At 39.8% G+C, this 17,664-nt stretch overlaps 1 protein-coding gene across 1 annotated transcript in view; it reads left to right on the forward strand.

Moving 5' to 3' along the window:
* LOC121377192 overlaps positions 1 to 17,664 on the forward strand; it is a 34,318-nt gene that overhangs the window by 9,054 nt on the left and 7,600 nt on the right. The window contains exons 2-3 of the mRNA XM_041505099.1: positions 7,096 to 15,750; positions 17,151 to 17,419. Of these exons, the coding sequence (XP_041361033.1) occupies positions 7,118 to 15,750; positions 17,151 to 17,419 (8,902 nt within the window). The 5' untranslated portion in view covers positions 7,096 to 7,117. The remainder of the gene's footprint in view (positions 1 to 7,095; positions 15,751 to 17,150; positions 17,420 to 17,664) is intronic.

The raw sequence follows: 17,664 nt of genomic DNA on the forward strand, positions 1-17,664 counted from the left end.
AAACCGGACCCTCTGTAAACCGGAATTCCCTCAAAACCAGACATTTTTCGTGGCCTCTTTCTGAATATCTGTTTAGAAGAGAAACTCTCTAAACCACTAGGACATTTTGCTTTGTCCCGAGTGTGTCCGGTTCAGAGGAGTTTCACTGTATTTCCTTGAAAATTATTTTAACATGGCTAATTAAAAACAAAAAACAAATTCTAATCCCAGGTTCGTAGCTAGCAGATAAAAATAATAGAAACTTTTTAAAAATCCTCTTTTTAACAGTTTGAGAAGTTTTAGGTATACTCATTTGTTCCAAGAATTCATCTGCCCTCTCCCCCCCCCCCCCCCCCCCTAAAATCCTAGCTACGGCCCTGAATACTAAATTTTAGCATCGTGATCAGAATAAAACTGTTATACCTCCAATCAGTCTTGAGATTACCTTTAATATTTATCATTTTCTTTATGGATTTGTCTATTATGTACATTTTTCACATTTTAGGCTTCTTCAAAATTACTTGACCAATTCCATCCTTCAATTTTGTTGGGAGCTTTCTTGACACGTGGAGTCCTAAACAACTTTGTGAATTTGGCCATTCTAGAGGTGGGGAAATTTTTAGCCAATTAAAAAAAATCTTTTTAAACTACTTGACCAATTCTAACCAAATTTTATAGAATGCTTCCTTGGTACATATGGAGTTCTAAACAACTTTGTAAATTGTTATTCAGACCTTCTTCGATCCCCACCATGTGTCAGAGGCTAGGGCCAGAATTTAGGTTTTGGTGTTTTTGTTCAAAACTAACAATCTGGTAACCTGAACTGTTCTTGACTTGTCTGTAAAAATGGTAAACACAAATCAATAAAATCCTGGATTTTAGCTCTTCCCGTAAACATTTTGTTTGAGACCGGCGTCGTGGTTAGGCCATCGGTCAACAGGCTGGTAGGTACTGAGTTTGGATCCCAGTCGAGGCATGGAATTTTTAATCCAGATACCGACTCCAAACCCTGAGTAAGTGCTCCGCAAGGCTCAATGGGTAGGTGTAAACCACTTGCACCGACCAGTGATCCATAACTGGTTCAACAAAGGCCATGGTTTGTGCTATCCTGCCTGTGGGAAGCGCAAATAAAAGATCCCTTGTTGCCTGTCATAAAAGAGTAGCCTATGTGGCGACAGCGGGTTTCCTCTAAAAACAGTGTCAGAATGACCATATGTTTGACGTCCAATAGCCGATGATAAGATAAAAAAAATCAATGTGCTCTAGTGGCATCGTTAAATAAAACAAACTTTACCTTTTTTTGTTTTAGTATCTGACATCTCAATTCAGTATGCCAGTTTCAGAGATCATTACACCATTGTAAAATGTTAATTACTGTTATACTAGTTGTTAATCAGTTTTCGTTCTGATCAATATTGTCTAGATATGCCAGCTGCTACATTTTGATTGTGATTTGCTACATCTAATTAATGTTTGCTACACTTATGTAAAAATTGCTATGCTTTGTTAGACTTTTTTTTATTAATTATGATGTATGCAAAATATGTTGTTGAGAGTGAGAGGTTTGGGGCTGACAATAAATGGTTTTCATACTTAAAAGGATTTATCCAGGATGTGTTGGCATGGTCCCATGTCTGATGGGATTGGGCAAATTAATTCGAGTAAATCAAACTTGGGATATTTTTTCAGGCCACTGAATGATGCAGTACACCACTGTTAAATTAATTTATTAGAATAGAACAGATATAATTAAATATATATATTGGGAATTTTGGGAAGGGGTCTATGTTCGGACCCACAGAAAGCCTGGATATGTCCCTGACTTGTATGAAATGACCATACCGGGAATCAACCAAACAATTTCCAAATGTTAGCCTTGATCATTGCCCAGTAGTTGGCCGATTTTGAGCTTTGTAACATGTTATTTTGTTATAAAAATAGCATGACACAGACTTTTGCTGTTACCAGACTGTACACCATGACAGGTATATCAAAGGCCATGGTATGTGCTGTCCTGTCTGTGGGAAAGTGCAATAAATGGTAACCTGGCCAGGGCCCTGTTCCACAAAGCGATCTTACCGCTACGATCACCTTAAGTGCATATGCTAGCTGTGCAGTTATGGTGATCTTAGGGCTACGATCACCTTAAGTGCATATGCTAGCTGTGCAGTTACGGTGATCTTAGGGCTACGATCACCTTAAGTGCATATGCTAGCTGTGCAGTTACGGTGATCTTAGGGCTACGATCACCTTAAGTGCATATGCTAGCTGTGCAGTTACGGTGATCTTAGCGCTATGATCACCTTAAGTGCATATGCTAGCTGTGCAATTACGGTGATCTTAGGGCTAAGATCGCTTCATGGAACGGGGCCCTGAATGGTTGACCAATGATTGTTAGCATTTGAAAAATGATTCAAGACCATTTCCAAGAATGGAAAGTCTACACTGTTATTTTGTTTCAAAGTTTGCCACACACCATTGTGCTGAAAGAGTCTATTAGCAGAGATCATGCTGATAACAATGAATAAAATGTCTTTGTGTTCAGCATAATTTGGTCACATTAGTTTGGCTGTTCTTTATGGTGGTCAGGCACATTATACTCGGATATCATTTGCCACTCAGTCAGGAATGCTACTCTCATGCTAATCTGAATGTCACAAATGAAAATATTGAGAAGATTTTTTTTTTCTGGTTTTTGTTTTTGTTACTTTCAAGATAAAAAGTAGCTCGCAGTAACTTAACATTTTAAGGACATGCAAAATGTTCAGCAACAGAAAGTGCTAAACTTAAGAGCCATTCAACAAAGGCCCTCACTTCCTTCATATGATGTTCTGTAACATTGACAGTAATCTCCCTTTACTGCTCCTGTGCAATATTCAACCTCGGCAACTGCCCACGGTAATTGGCAATGCCTTGCATTGGTGAGAACATCATGCATTATGTTTGATAACATATGGGTACATGTAGTTTACACATGTACGTGTGTTAACAATTTCAAGACAAATGACTGGCTGCTCCAAGGTGATGACTAGGTCACCAGTGCCATACATCCAGTGAAAAAGAACACAGTGAAAATAGATTACACTGTGACATATAGTTAACCCGACATTCATGTGTCTGTGATGCATAAGCCAGCTACAAGTACAAAGGCTGTAAATAACTTTTAGTCATAAAAGATGTTAACATTTGCTTAAAACCTGGTTTCTGAGAATATGTAAGATACTCGTTAGATACATTTTAAAACAACTCTTGAGAAATGGTATCTAACGGCCGCTCATGTATTATTTTCTTTGTAATGAAACATCACATCTTTATATTGGCATTTTGTATAATGGACTGTTGTTGGTCTAGAACCAAACACAGATTGAACAAATAATATATCATCTAGTTTGTGTTTTTATTAATAAATATGTTTCAAATCAAATCTTAAGTATTGTCTGTTACGTCTTTTATGTACATGTGTTATGAAACAAAATGCATGGCAAACCTTTGTGTCACACAGTTTGCACATGCTTTTAATTTGTTCATACCTTGATGAATCTCAAAAGAAATAACAGAAATCCTTAACGCTATATGTTTGTGATTTGCATTGAAGTAAAATACTGTAATTAAGGAAGGTGGTGTAATGGATCTGTAATAGAGAACTGTGATATCACAGTTTAAAGCTGCAGTCTCTAGTTACCATCTTATTACATCGAGATATTATATATTATTACCTTTTAGATAAATTCAGGAAATACAGATTTTGGAGGGGCGTACAGTCCCATACGCCCTGTCGAAAACCCATTCAACTAATAATACACCACCTTCGCTTTTTAAACAATTTTTGATTATTCTCATAGCTTTTCATCTGCACTACCAACCATATCCAGTCAGTGCACCATGACTGGTATATCAAATGCTGTGGTATGTGCTATCCTGTCTATGGGATGGTGCATATAAATAAAATGCCTTGCTACTAAAGGAAATATGTAGCGGGTTTTCCTTCTTAGGCTATATGTCAAAATTACCAAATGTTTGACATCCACTAGCCAATGATTACTAACTCAGTGTGCTCTAGTGGTGTCTTTAAACAAAACAAACTTTTCAGTTTCTTCAGCTGTTGCTATCAGAAACCTTTTTGCCACGTTCAGTTTTGCAACTGACCGTATTTTTGTATTTAACTGATGCCGCGCTTCGCAAATAATCTTTTTGCACTTAGGTCCACACATCATGCTAAATATTGTGTACAAAGATGAATTCCATAAATACAACCGTAATGGACATCACCATATTGTGTACAAAGATGAATTCCATAAATACAACCGTAATGGACATCACCATATTTGTAAGTTAACACAGGAGGGCCGATATACACTGCAGCTGTGTATATAGCCTCAGCTAATGAGGGCTGCTCTCTAAATGGTGGGTTTTTTGGGGGGTAGGGGGTTTGGGGGGTGGGGAGTCCAGTGTAAGGCTACCACACCCCAGCTAAACTTTTTAGTAGTTCAACAATGTAAAATGCAAAGACCGCTATACTTGTAATAAATTCACGGGCTTCACTAATACTGCAGGCTTTGACAAATCCACTAGCATTCAGTCCTGGCTAGTGAATTCTTCATCTGGGCTAGTGGAAATTATCATTTGTAGTACTACAATACATAGGGCAGTAGCCAAAGCTTCAATGAGGGCTAGTGACTTTCTTAAGCATTTGTCGAACGCTAGCCAGTAGGCATATATATATGTTGTCAAAAATCTAAACATGTATCACCATTGAAGGCCACAGCATTGATGTGCATAGCCATATTGATTTCACTGTGCAGATAGTCTTGAGTTGACGTGTATTATTTGCAGAATGTTTCTTTCAGAGTGTGGTGCCAACATTTATATCTTGACAATGAATTCATGTTGATAATTATCCTACTTTCATATAGACATGGATTCACAATGCTTTTCCACCCCATCCTCTCTCCAGAGTGCCCCCAAAATGCAATATTAACGAATGTATATATTCGATTTATTAATTTTATTACTTTATGAGCTGCATTGTTTATATCTGTATTACGGGTATTTATTTCAGTAATGCCAGAAAAATGCTAATTATTACTTTCATTGAGCAATTTTTCAGGGGAAATTATTGAGGATCTGATTTATGAAGCATGTTTTTTTTAAACACATGTGTCTAAGCATTGTAAATGTATGTAGTTACACACGTGTCTAAGCATTGTAAATGTATGTAGTTACACACGTGTCTAAGCATTGTAAATGTATGTAGTTACACATGTTTCTAAGCATTGTAAATGTATGTAGTTACACACGTGTCTAAGCATTGTAAATGTATGTAGTTACACACGTGTCTAAGCATTGTAAATGTATGTAGTTACATGTGTCTAAGCATTGTTAATGTATGTAGTTACACACGTGTCTAAGCATTGTAAATGTATGTAGTTACACACGTGTTTAAGCATCGTTAATGTATGTAGTTACACATGTGTAAGACAAACAGCTGTTGTAAATTTGGCCCTGTATGTTTTAGTTAAATGTTTGTTTATTGCATAATGTAAAGTTCCTGGCTGAATAATGAAACTCATTTTTTTTTAATTCCACTGTTTCATTTGGCATCTGTTTTCTGAAACTAGTTAAGTTTAATGTCTGTCTGTCCAAAATCTGTCAACTTCTATTTGAAATCTGACTTCTCTAGTGTTCGACTGAATGGTCCTGAAACTAGTTATGTTTGATGTCTGTCTGTCCAGAATCTGTCAACTTCTATTTGAAATCTGACTTCTCTAGTGTTCGACTGAATGGTCTTGAAACGTTGCAAGGATTATCCGGGACAGTTTTCACAGATTAATAGAGAAAGATTTTATGTGTTAAACGTTTTGAAATTTTATGAAAAATTTATTAAATAGTGGAACTGTCTGTGCCAAGAGACCTACACAGACCTTTTCTTCTGCTGCAGGTTCATCTTGATGTTCATCGTTTATGTAATGAAACATTAATACATATATATTGAATTCCGTTATTTTCACACTACACTGACAGATGGCCAAGCCTTATCTATTCATAGTGTTCTGTTCATGTGTAAAGTAATCACTTTAGGTAAGATGTAGACAGTTGTTTGTTTTTGTTTAGTAACACCACTAGAGCACATTGATTAATTAAACTCTTGGATATCAAACATTTGCTAATTGTGACTCGTAGTCAACAGAGGAAACCTGCTACATTTGTTTATTAGCAGCAAGGGATCTTTTATATGCACTTTCCTACAGACATCAAAACACATACCATGGCTGTTGACCAGTTTTGGTGCACTGGTTGGAATGGAAAAAACCCCAGTCAGTTGAAGATGTAGACAAATGATAAAAATATTTCCATGGAATATGGAAATGGAGAAAAGAGAATTTTTTTTTTTTTAAATTGTAATTAGGATTATCAACTACTATTTACACGTAACATATTAAAATTTCAATCTCTAAAACTTGAATAGTGAACGGTGACGTAATACAAAACAAAATGTTCTTTGGAGAATGTGTGGCACAGATGATAATATAAGTTGTAGAAGCATCATGAGGTGTACATGGATTTTTATGTACCCTTTGTGTACTCTTTTACCCCGTTCAGATTTCTGTCCTGTGTCAGATTCCTGGCCATGTCAGAGACTGGACCCAGGATAGACATGCCTGAAACCCAAGTGGTATGGCAAGGCTTCTAGATTATGGTAGCCCCACTCCCATGGCTAGTGATATTCAATATTGGGCTAGTAAATAACTACTATTTGCCATGCCCGACGGCTAGTGAATTCTTTTGGTCAAATGTTTCAGTTAAGTCTATTTTGTAAATATGAATATCCTGCACTGCCCCACCACCCCCACCCAATGTTAGTGTTTACTTAAAGTAAAGTAGGACTAGTGAATTGTTCATAGTGGCTAGTAAGTTTTCTAAATCACTGATCCCGTGGCTAGTGGATTTTATAAAAATTCTAGAAGCCCTGTATGGGGAATGTACAAAGAGTTCAAAGTCCAGTTCAGATAAATACTTTGTTGTTGTTTTATTTGTTATCTTCCATTATAGATAAATCCTCTGTACTGTGAATCTATTTCTTGTCTTTATCTAATGTATTGATTGTTTTATTTACAGGTACTGTGGTATCACAGTGTACATGGAACTGATGGATGTTTCCCTCGATGAACATGCCTCCTTGTCGTCTACACCAAACCAGCGATCCTACACACCCACACAGGATGAGTTGTCAACCACACCTACACAGGATGAGCATTCCTCAAAACATACACAGGATGAGCGATCCTCGACACCTATGCAGGATGAGCCTTCATCCACACCTACGCAGGATGAGCGATCCTCGACACCTACACAGGATGAGCGATCATTCATACCTACACAGAATGAATCATACTTGGATGAACGTGACTGTTCAACACCGACTTTAGATGAACATTTGCTGGAAGGATCAGGATTTGGCAATAACCTGAGCCAGAATGAAACTGCAGTTAGTGATTGCAGCACCATGTCAGTCAATGTGCAGAACTTGACTTCAGATTCATCAGAAGAACGCCTTTGTTCATCCGAGATTGTTGATGGTGATGCTAATGTGAAGCATGTTAATCCTGTGGACACTACTGACAGAAGTAATAAGATGCTGCAAGTAGAGGATAATGATGGTGAAATGAGAATTGACGTACTTCAGTCAGATGATAATGGTAGTGAGAGGAGAACTTGTGAGGCATCTCAAGCTGATGATAATGATAGTAAGAGTGCTGGTATGGATGAAATAGGACCTGAAAACCGAGACCGTGATGCTAACAACCAAGGCACAAAACCAAATGCTGAGACAAAACCTACAAGACATGTTGAAATAACAGCAGACACTTCAAAAGACATTCATTCAGATCAGAGCTTGGATTCTTTAGTAGAAGAGCAGACATCTGAATCCATAATGACTTCTCAAAACCAAACCAATTGCAGCTTAAAAACCAATAGTTCATCTCAAATTGCTGATGATACTTCAGACAGAATAACTAGTAATCCACATTTCAAATCTAGTAATACATGCAGCAAAGTCACTGAAGAGTCATCTATACCATCTACCAATGACAAATTCATGACAGCAGCTTCTCAAAATGATTTCAAATGTACAAAGTGTTCTTTAATAACCAGTGATGAAGACAAGTATAAGACTCACGTTTGTCAGACAAGTACCAATGCAAGTGATGCCTACAAAGGACAGCAAATTGCAATAACATATGATGACAGTAATTTCTTTTGCAGTGCATGTGAAGTTAAAGCTAAAGGCCATGCTTTTGAAGAACATCTGATGTGTCATCTGGTTGTGAAACCATACCAGTGTATTTACTGTTCAGAGGCGTTTGTGAACCGTCGAGAAATGAGTCAACATGTTAGTGTTGCACACCCTGGAAAGAAGATGAACTGTGCTTTAAAAGCTCTCAGTAGAGCTAAGAGATTGATGGCTGAAGCACAGAAAACAGGTTCTTTTGTTTTCTGTGCTAAAGTGTCTGGTAAGGTTCCCCTCCAGGTTAATCCAGATAAAAAACCTAAAATAATTAAAGAAAAATCTGATTCGACAAAATCTTACCCTCAATCTGGGTCTGTATTGCCAGCATTATCAAATCCAGATGGTACCAAAACAGATGATTCCAAACCTGACAATCTGTATAGATCAAACAAAATCAAAGCAGAACACACAACACATGGTGAAAGTGCCTGTTCCAAAGATGCTGTTAAATCCGACACAAACACTTTGACATCTACAGGCCAGGAAGATGAAGCTCTTGAACCTGGGGATTGTCCAGTAGTAGCTGGTGACTGTCCTGTGGCAGCTGGTGATAACCAGGTATTAGCTGATATCGACCATCATGCAGAGAACGAAGATCAAAGTAATTCATCAATTGTTGATGATGGAAACCAAGATACTAATGAAGACTTGACAAATATTTCAGTGAATAGTGTTAACAAGCCTCCAGCAGAAAATTATAAAAGTGATTCAGTGTTAGGTGAAACCAAAGTGGCTGTCAGTTCCACAGAGGATGTTACAAGGCATGATTCAGTAGAGATGGAAGAAAGTAATTCACTAGACAAAGAACCATTTGATTCAGAAAGAAATGACAAACATACAGACACTTTACAATCTGTTGTTAGCAGCGAACCACCAGAAACTGAAGTTCTTTCAGGAGAAATGGAAGTTAGTACATCAGATGATGTTGAAGGTGTTTCAGAAACTAGTAAAGAGCAAACAGAGATTCTGCAGACTGACATTATAAAACCATATGATACCCTGATAACTAGTTCTGACAAAGAAATGTCTCAAATGGTAGATGACACTGATAGTGCTGGTATAGAATCACCAGATTCATTAGACATTGATAATAAGGAAACAGCAAATAATGGTGATGAACATTTGACCTCAAGTAATGCTGATATAATCGAGGTAATTGAGCATGTCACAGAACAAGATGAAAACAAAGAAGCTAGTGCATCAGAAAATGTTGCAGATGGTTCAAGAACCAGTAAAGATGAACTCAATATTTTGGACATCAAAGACATACTGGATAACATGCATCCTTCAGAACACATGAATGATGGCCAGGAAAAATCTGATATTTCATACATTGTTGAAAATTACCCCACAGGTGATTCTTCTAAAGACTCAGTAAATGTTCCAATGGACACTGATGAAAAGCAAGTAACAAGTACTGATGAGCAGCATGTAGAAGATGCTATGAAGTTGGATACTGTGAAAGAAGCTTTAGGAAATGATGTACAGGTGCTGCATGAGGAACATGATCCTGATGTCCCAGACAGTAAAGAGAACCAGGACAAGAAGCAAGAAGATGATCTTTCTGGTGATTCACAGCCAGATTTGTCCAGCACACAGGCCAGCCAAGAAGCTACTGATCAGATGGAAGTTAGTGGAGTATACACAATAAACTCTGAAAATGATGATAGGACTGAAATGCTAAGGTTTGAGACTGGTAGCAACAGTTCTGAGATTCATGTGGAAAACAAAATGCTGATGAAGTCTGATAAGTCATCGTCTCTGGCTGATGAAGGACAGGAGCTAAAAATTGTAGATTCTTTTTCACTCGATATGGATGATGATTCTTTCTCCTCGGAATCAGTTGGTAGTAAAATTAATTCAGAGGAAGTTGTTCTTGATGAGGTTTCTGATAAAATGGTTGAAAATAATTCGGTTAAGTCAACCAGTGACGATGAAGATGTTGATGTTAAATTGCAAGAAAAATCTAATGCTGAAGAACAAACTAATAATGCCACTACATCTTTTGTTCCAGGAAATATAGAAACATTGATTGCAGATGACGAAGTTAATAAAAAGAGTACCATTCTTGAAAATGTTTTAAAATCACCTGATGAAGTACAGCCATTGCCTTTTTCCACAACAGAAAAACCAGTAACTCCATCACAAGAACAGACTGCATCCAAACCGGTGCCATTTCAGAGCCGTATTCAACATTATCATATGAGGAATTCAAACTTCTATATCTGTGGTTTAGGCTGTTCCTTTAGCTGCTTGAATTCCATTGAGTTCCGCGATCATTTGTTACTGGAACATGCAGGGGAGGTGAGCTTCGCATGCTACTACTGTGGTTATGTGGCACATTCTGAAGATAGCCTTCTGAAACACATGATCAATCATGCACACACATATAACAAGGCTGCTCCTTTATATTTCTGTGGTGTTGGTAGGTGTAAGTTTGGAACCAATCTCTTAACTGACTTTCTCAATCATATGCAGATCATGCATAGTGGCTGTACTGCTTACAAATGCAGAGAATGTGATTACATGGCAGATAGTGTCGAGAAACTTGTGAAACATTTCAATGAAAATTATCTCCATGTTGTTAACTGTCCCCACTGTACATGCAAAGGAAGTGATCGTTGTGTGATTCTGCGACACATTGCCCAGTATCACCCAGGAAAGGCAAAAATGGTTCAAGTGGCCAAACAGATGATTTGCAAAGAACGCAAGCAGAACAACTTTTATCAGAATCAACGTTCATGTGCTACACCGGAGGAGTCTGAAACATTACCACAAGGCCTGTCACAGATTAAAGTGGAGCCCACTGCAACTGCTGTTGACAGTTATGTTGAGAAGTTTGAGAGCAGTCCAAAGATAAAGGTCAAAAAGGGTGAAAACATAGAAAAGCACATAGAACCACCAAAGTGTGATCACTGTACATTTGTAGCCCGAGATGCTCGCCGGTTACAGAGTCATAAGAACTGTCATGGCCTGCCTCAGATTAAGAGACATCGATTTCGCTGCATTTACTGTCCTCAAGGATTTGATGCTTCTGCCAAATTTAAGACTCACATTGCTTGTCACCCAGGTCTAATAAAGTACTGGATCTACTGCTGCAGGCGCTGTGACTTCGACACTAATCAACGTCACGTGATCTTGAAGCATATCAAAACAAAAGACGACCTTCACCATCACACTGGGGAAGACGAAGACATGTTTTCTGTGGTAGAGAGAATCATGGAGAGTCGTGTTCTCGAGTGTGAGCATTGTAATTTTCAGACGAGACACAAGCTCCATCTTCAGATCCACTACGAACGAGACCACCGAGTTGTAAAGGCAGCAGCACAGTCTTCAACAGACAGAGATTCCACTCCACCAGGTCACAGCTCACCTGTCCATTTCAAGAGTCCTGCTACAATTCAGGTCCCACAGTACAACAAACCATCACGGAATATTAGCTTAACTGCCGTGTCTGGTGGACAGGTGCAGGAGAATCGGTTGAAGAAGTTTAAGTGTCCTCACTGTCAGTATCTCGTACCCAAAGCTGCAGACTTGAAGCAGCATGTTAAAAGGCATGATTACCTGGGGAAAATCTCTTTGAATATATTTCGATGTAAGTACTGCAGTTCCTCTTCCACGGCCAGGGACCTGGTTTTTGAGCATATCCGAGAAAAGCACTCGGGGAAACCTCTGCAGCTGGTGAGAAAGACTGTTGACATTGACACCCGGGGAACTGATAACACATTTTCAGAAACCTCCGTTGCAGAAGCACCAATATCATCTAGTGACTATAACCCTCACATCCCTGCCATTAATCCAGTGATGCCAATTTCATCCTCCAATCCCATGATTGATAGGTTTCATTGTGAGACATGTGCCTTTTCAACTCCAAGTCGTGAGGTGTTTGACAACCACTTGCAGCTGCACAACACTAAAGGAGGGATGAAAGGGATGACCTCACCTGATGAGGACTCTGATGAGGAGGATTCCTCATTCACAGAGATGAAACACTCACCAAACTCCAGTGATAACCAGACGGAATGGGAGCCTTCTGATAAGGTGGAAAAAATCCTCCAGGTAGTTATTGTCCCTAAGTGTGTTGCAACGGATACGCTGACAGCACCAGCTCGGTGTCCTCAGTGTTATTTTGCCTCAGGCTATCGATCGGCATTTGTGTCACACGTGAAGTCCCTGCACCCATTGGTCATGGTGGTCATGAGGAATAACAACCATGTCCAGGAGGTCACTGAATCTGGCACAATTGGCAAATCATTTTACCTTCCAGAGGATCTAAGCCCTGAGGTACTGGTTATTCCTGAGAAACAGGTCTTCTCTCAAGCAGTGGGTTGCCCTAAATGTCCCAACTTTGCTACATATTTCAGACGCAATCTTGTTCTCCATATCCAGAAGCATCATTCTGAAGTTACAGCCATGGGGTACAGCTCTTGGGGTGGTTGGCGCAATGAGGATGTTACAGACAGCAAGACTAGCTCTACCAGTTCAGGCCAATCAAACTCACTTCAAGATGAATCATGTATTGTGGGATCAGGAAATTTGGATGAGAAGATATCAATTTTATATGAAAATTATGGAGCCAAACAGAAATGTTTAATTTGCACTTTAGAAAAATCAAAGAAGTATTTCATGCATATTCATATTTTGAGACATTTGGATGTGTGTTTGTGGAAGTGTGCGTACTGTGCATACCAAGGTCTAGAGAAGCACAAGATCAAGCAGCACATCAAGGAACACCATCCTGAGAAAGCTACCTCAGTGGAGTATGTCATTGTGGATATCGACAGCAAAGTCTCACAGTTCCTCAAGCAGCTCGGCTTGAATCGAAATGCTCATACATTTTCTTACTCCAACAAAGAACCTCTCTCAGAAATTGCTTCAGCAGCATCTTCCCCTAAGATGTTGACAGGTACTCCAGACAGCAAGCTGAAGATGACTGGTCCACTAGGAACACCTGAGCTCGATGACAAGATCCGATGTCTATACGAGACGGTCAACAACAAGAGCAGATGTATCCTCTGTAGCTGTGAGTTCACGCGCAAGTTCGCCATCCATCGACACATAGTGACCAACCATCTGAAAATAGCACTCATTGGCTGTGGCTATTGTGACTTCACTGGAGTGGACAAGCACTACATTACTGATCATATTCTGATGCAGCACCCAAAAGCTCCCATTAAAGTAATTACTCTTGATATTGACATACCACAAAAAGTTACTGAGCTGCTTTCCTCGCCAAACCCAGGAAAGCGTGGTACAGATACATTTTATGATTCTCGTAATTCATCATTATACGGCAAAGGTTATAAAGCACGTCAAAATGTTGACTCTGCTCCAAAGGCATATTTCCTTGGAAAAGATCTGTTGGATCAGAAATTACAATGTCTCTACAAGAAACAACCAGATGGCTTCAAGTGTAAAGTCTGCGAGTGGAAATTTCCCCGAAAGTATGCGTGTCACCGACATCTGTTCCTGAAACACCTAAAGATCAACCTGTTTGGTTGTGCATACTGTCACGCGAAGGCTGTGGAGAGATACCTCATCATATCGCACATCAAAGAGGCTCACCCAGGAAGTCCTCCACATGCACAAATACTCAAGGTGGACATTGACAAGAAGATATCAGAGTTTTTGAGTGGAATGACTCAAGTTGCTGAAACGCTGAGCAACATCAAGAGAGGAATTGATTCACACCCTGCTCCTCCTGAGGAATTCTTCCCCGAGCAGAAACCAGACTTGACTCAAGTCAAACCTGCAGATACTGGTATGGTGGTTGCACTGTTTGGTCGAAAGAGAAAAGACTCTGACCCTGTTTTTCCAGCTGTGATGAGTCCAGTGTCTCCAAAGAAACTAAAAACAACATGCAGAATGACTGATGTCACAACCAATATTAAGGTTATTTGTGTGTCTGAGGGGTCTCTAAAAAAATATGTTTGTGAGGTTTGCCGGTTCACATCTCTTCACCGCTCTAACGTGTACCGCCATGTGCTGAGGGTCCATGAGAAGTATCGAGAACAGGAGTGTCAGTACTGCGGTTACAAGACCTTGAGTGTTGTCCTCATGCAGCAGCATATTGACATAGAACATGAAGCAGATTCCTTACCCAGCAAGCTGTCCCAGGATGACACAAAGCCTGTTATAAATGTGAAGCAAGAACAGATTGAGGAGTCCACTCTGATGCAGCCTGATATAGAATCCTCTGATGAGAAGGACAGCAGTCCTGTCGTAAAGCAGAATCCAGGGTTACAGCACACGATAAAAACCTACTGTTGTGCTTACTGCGATTATGAGACACACACCTCAGAGAACATCCTCAAACACACAAAGGAGTTACATTGTCAAGGAACGAATGCCAGTAGTCCATCGACATCAGCAGCCACAACACCAGTATCTGGTAAATCGTCTGAGAGGCCAGTGTTGAAGACGAATGTGAAGAAGGGCATGTTCAGTGACAACCAGTACCTCAACTGCGGCTACTGCTCGTACAGGTCGGCCTCACTGCCAGAGATCAAGGCTCACGCGAAGTACGAGCACCGGTCTGAAACTGCTCTTATTGTTTCACCGTATGCCTGGAAATACATCTGCAAGGTGTGTAGCCTGAAAAACAGTGCTGCAGGCAAGATGAAGAATCACATCAACCGCCACATTGAGTACCGGCCGTACACTTGTGGTTCGTGTGGCACGTCGTATTCTTCATCAGATGAGCTGAGAAAGCACCTCAAGAACTACCAGCACGCTGATGAGATCCTGTACATCAAGAACGACAAAAAGGAGAAGAAAGTGAACCAGCTGATGATAGAGAGTCGGCGGTGTGCAGAGATGGTCAACTTGGGAACACCATTCAAATTTGACTTAGAGCACCCAGGCAGTTCTGATCCATCCCAGCTCTTTGACATGGGTAAGGTGAGCGGTGAGAAACTGAAGACCGTGAAACGCATGTACAACAAACCTAGTGTGAAGAAAATCACCAGCACTTGGAAGACAGAGAGTCTCGGCAGCAGTGTCAAGTTCAAATTTGTGAAGAAGAAACAAGCGACCGCGCAAAAAACCAAATTCAGGTATGCTCAGAACTGTCCGTTTGCCAAAAAAGTACCTGTGCGGGTGCACCCAAAAAAGGACAACTCCTTGGCTAAGAAAGACTTCTTCAGCTGTAACCACTGCAGCTTCCAGACAGCCGTCAGTATTGAGGAGGTGAGGAAACACCACAGAGAGACTCACGTGGATGAGGAGTTTGTGTGGCGCGACGGCAGACTGCACGTGACGTGTACCGAGTCTGGCAGCATCCTGGAGTGTCTGAGCCGGATGAAGATGCCACCGGTCGATGAACAGTTCACACACAAGCAGCTGAGTGGCAAGAGCACCAAGTTCTACTGCAACCGCTGCGAGTTCTCCTGCTGGGTTCTGCAGGCCATCAAGTCTCATCTACGCATGCACCAGCCTCGACGATTTCTCTGTCCGTACTGTCACATGAGGTACCACAAATGGTGAGCACATTTTTGGGTTTCCTTTTTCCTTCTTTTTTAAAATTAATTTATTTATTTATTTACTTATTTTTAAATAGGGCACAAACGTATAATACAGAGACAAAGACATTTTTTGTTGGGGCGTAACAAACATGTGGATGATGATAATAGAATCAGAAGTCAAGCCACAGTATATCCCTTTCACTATGGGATTAAGTGACAGGCTACTCTCCATGTTTGATATCCGTTGACCTATCTGATACGACCAGACCCAAGGGTACCTAGCACATGCAATGCCTGCTGGGTAATATCCACCATTTTGGGTTATACACTCGGGAGATACGCCATAATTCTACCCATGAAGTACGCCATAATTCTACCCATGAAGTGGGAACCATCTCTATCTACAGGAAATCACCCGAGTCAACAGATACTCTACAAACAAATAAATCTGTATTGAGCAGCCAATAAAGAGGCTATTTTGTTTTCATCCCCCTTACATAATGACTTATAAAATTACCTTCTGCTAGCATACATTTAAAAACAAAAATTTCAATAGAAGCCGACATGGTGTGAGATGTACATTGTAGATACATGTATATAAGATTTAAGGAATGGTGTAAAATGTAATCAAGTTTGGGATGTGGCTCAGAGGTGAAATGTGTTTGGCTGCGAGATCAATAACCCTTTGTTGACTGACCCCTAGGTTTTTTTTGTCTGGTTTATTGATTGATTGATTGACTGACTGACTGACTGACTGATTGGAAGTTTAATTACACAAACAAAATCAATTGGTAGTCAAACAATAATGATGGTTATTACTCTAACTGGACAGTGTTGGACATCTCTTCCTTTGTTTATCATATATTACACATTCAATAAACGCTGACTGGACAATGTTGGACATCTCTTCCTTTGTTTATCATATATTACACATTCAATAAACTCTGACTGGACAATGTTGGACATCTCTTCCTTTGTTTATCATATATTACACATTCAATAAACACTGACTGGACAATGTTGGACATCTCTTCCTTTGTTTATCATATATTACACATTCAATAAACACTGACTGGACAATGTTGGACATCTCTTCCTTTGTTTATCATATATTACACATTCAATAAACGCTGACTGGACAATGTTGGACATCTCTTCCTTTGTTTATCATATATTACACATTCAATAAACGCTGACTGGACAATGTTGGACATCTCTTCCTTTGTTTATCATATATTACACATTCAATAAACTCTGACTGGACAATGTTGGACATCTCTTCCTTTGTTTATCATATATTACACATTCAATAAACACTGACTGGACAATGTTGGACATCTCTTCCTTTGTTTATCATATATTACACATTCAATAAACTCTGACTGAACAATGTTGGACATCTCTTCCTTTATTTGTAGTGACAACCTGGAGAAGCATCTGTTATCGTCTCACCCCAATCTTCCTGCGTGGGTCGTCCACCTGGAGGAGAGTGACGCCACGACGTACATCGACGATGTCACCGAGGAGGAGGCTGCGGTAGAGGTCACGTCTGCCAGTCCGGTGCCGCCAACTGCACCAGGCAAACAGAAGAAGAAGAAACTCAAGTCGAAACTTCTTGGACCGAAGACAAAACGCCATCAGCGACTGATGGCCGAATTCAAGGAATGGAGATCCAAGGGTCAGCCAGGTGGGTAATGAAGCATAGTTACCATCAGCAGTTGTTAACAGGATAAATTTGATTTTAAAAATTGTTTTTGGAATAATCTATATATCGTCACTGAACTTAAGAACATTTTGTATTAGCATTTTTCTTATTTTTCAAGAGGTACAAAAACTGTTTTTTTACAAGTCCAAAACAATTTGATTTGTTTAACGACGCCACTAGAGCACATTGATTTATTAATTGTGGTGTTTAAAAGCCATTTGTTGAAC

This window comes from Gigantopelta aegis, chromosome 7, assembly GCF_016097555.1.
Source record: "Gigantopelta aegis isolate Gae_Host chromosome 7, Gae_host_genome, whole genome shotgun sequence".
NCBI classification, from domain to species: domain Eukaryota; kingdom Metazoa; phylum Mollusca; class Gastropoda; order Neomphalida; family Peltospiridae; genus Gigantopelta; species Gigantopelta aegis.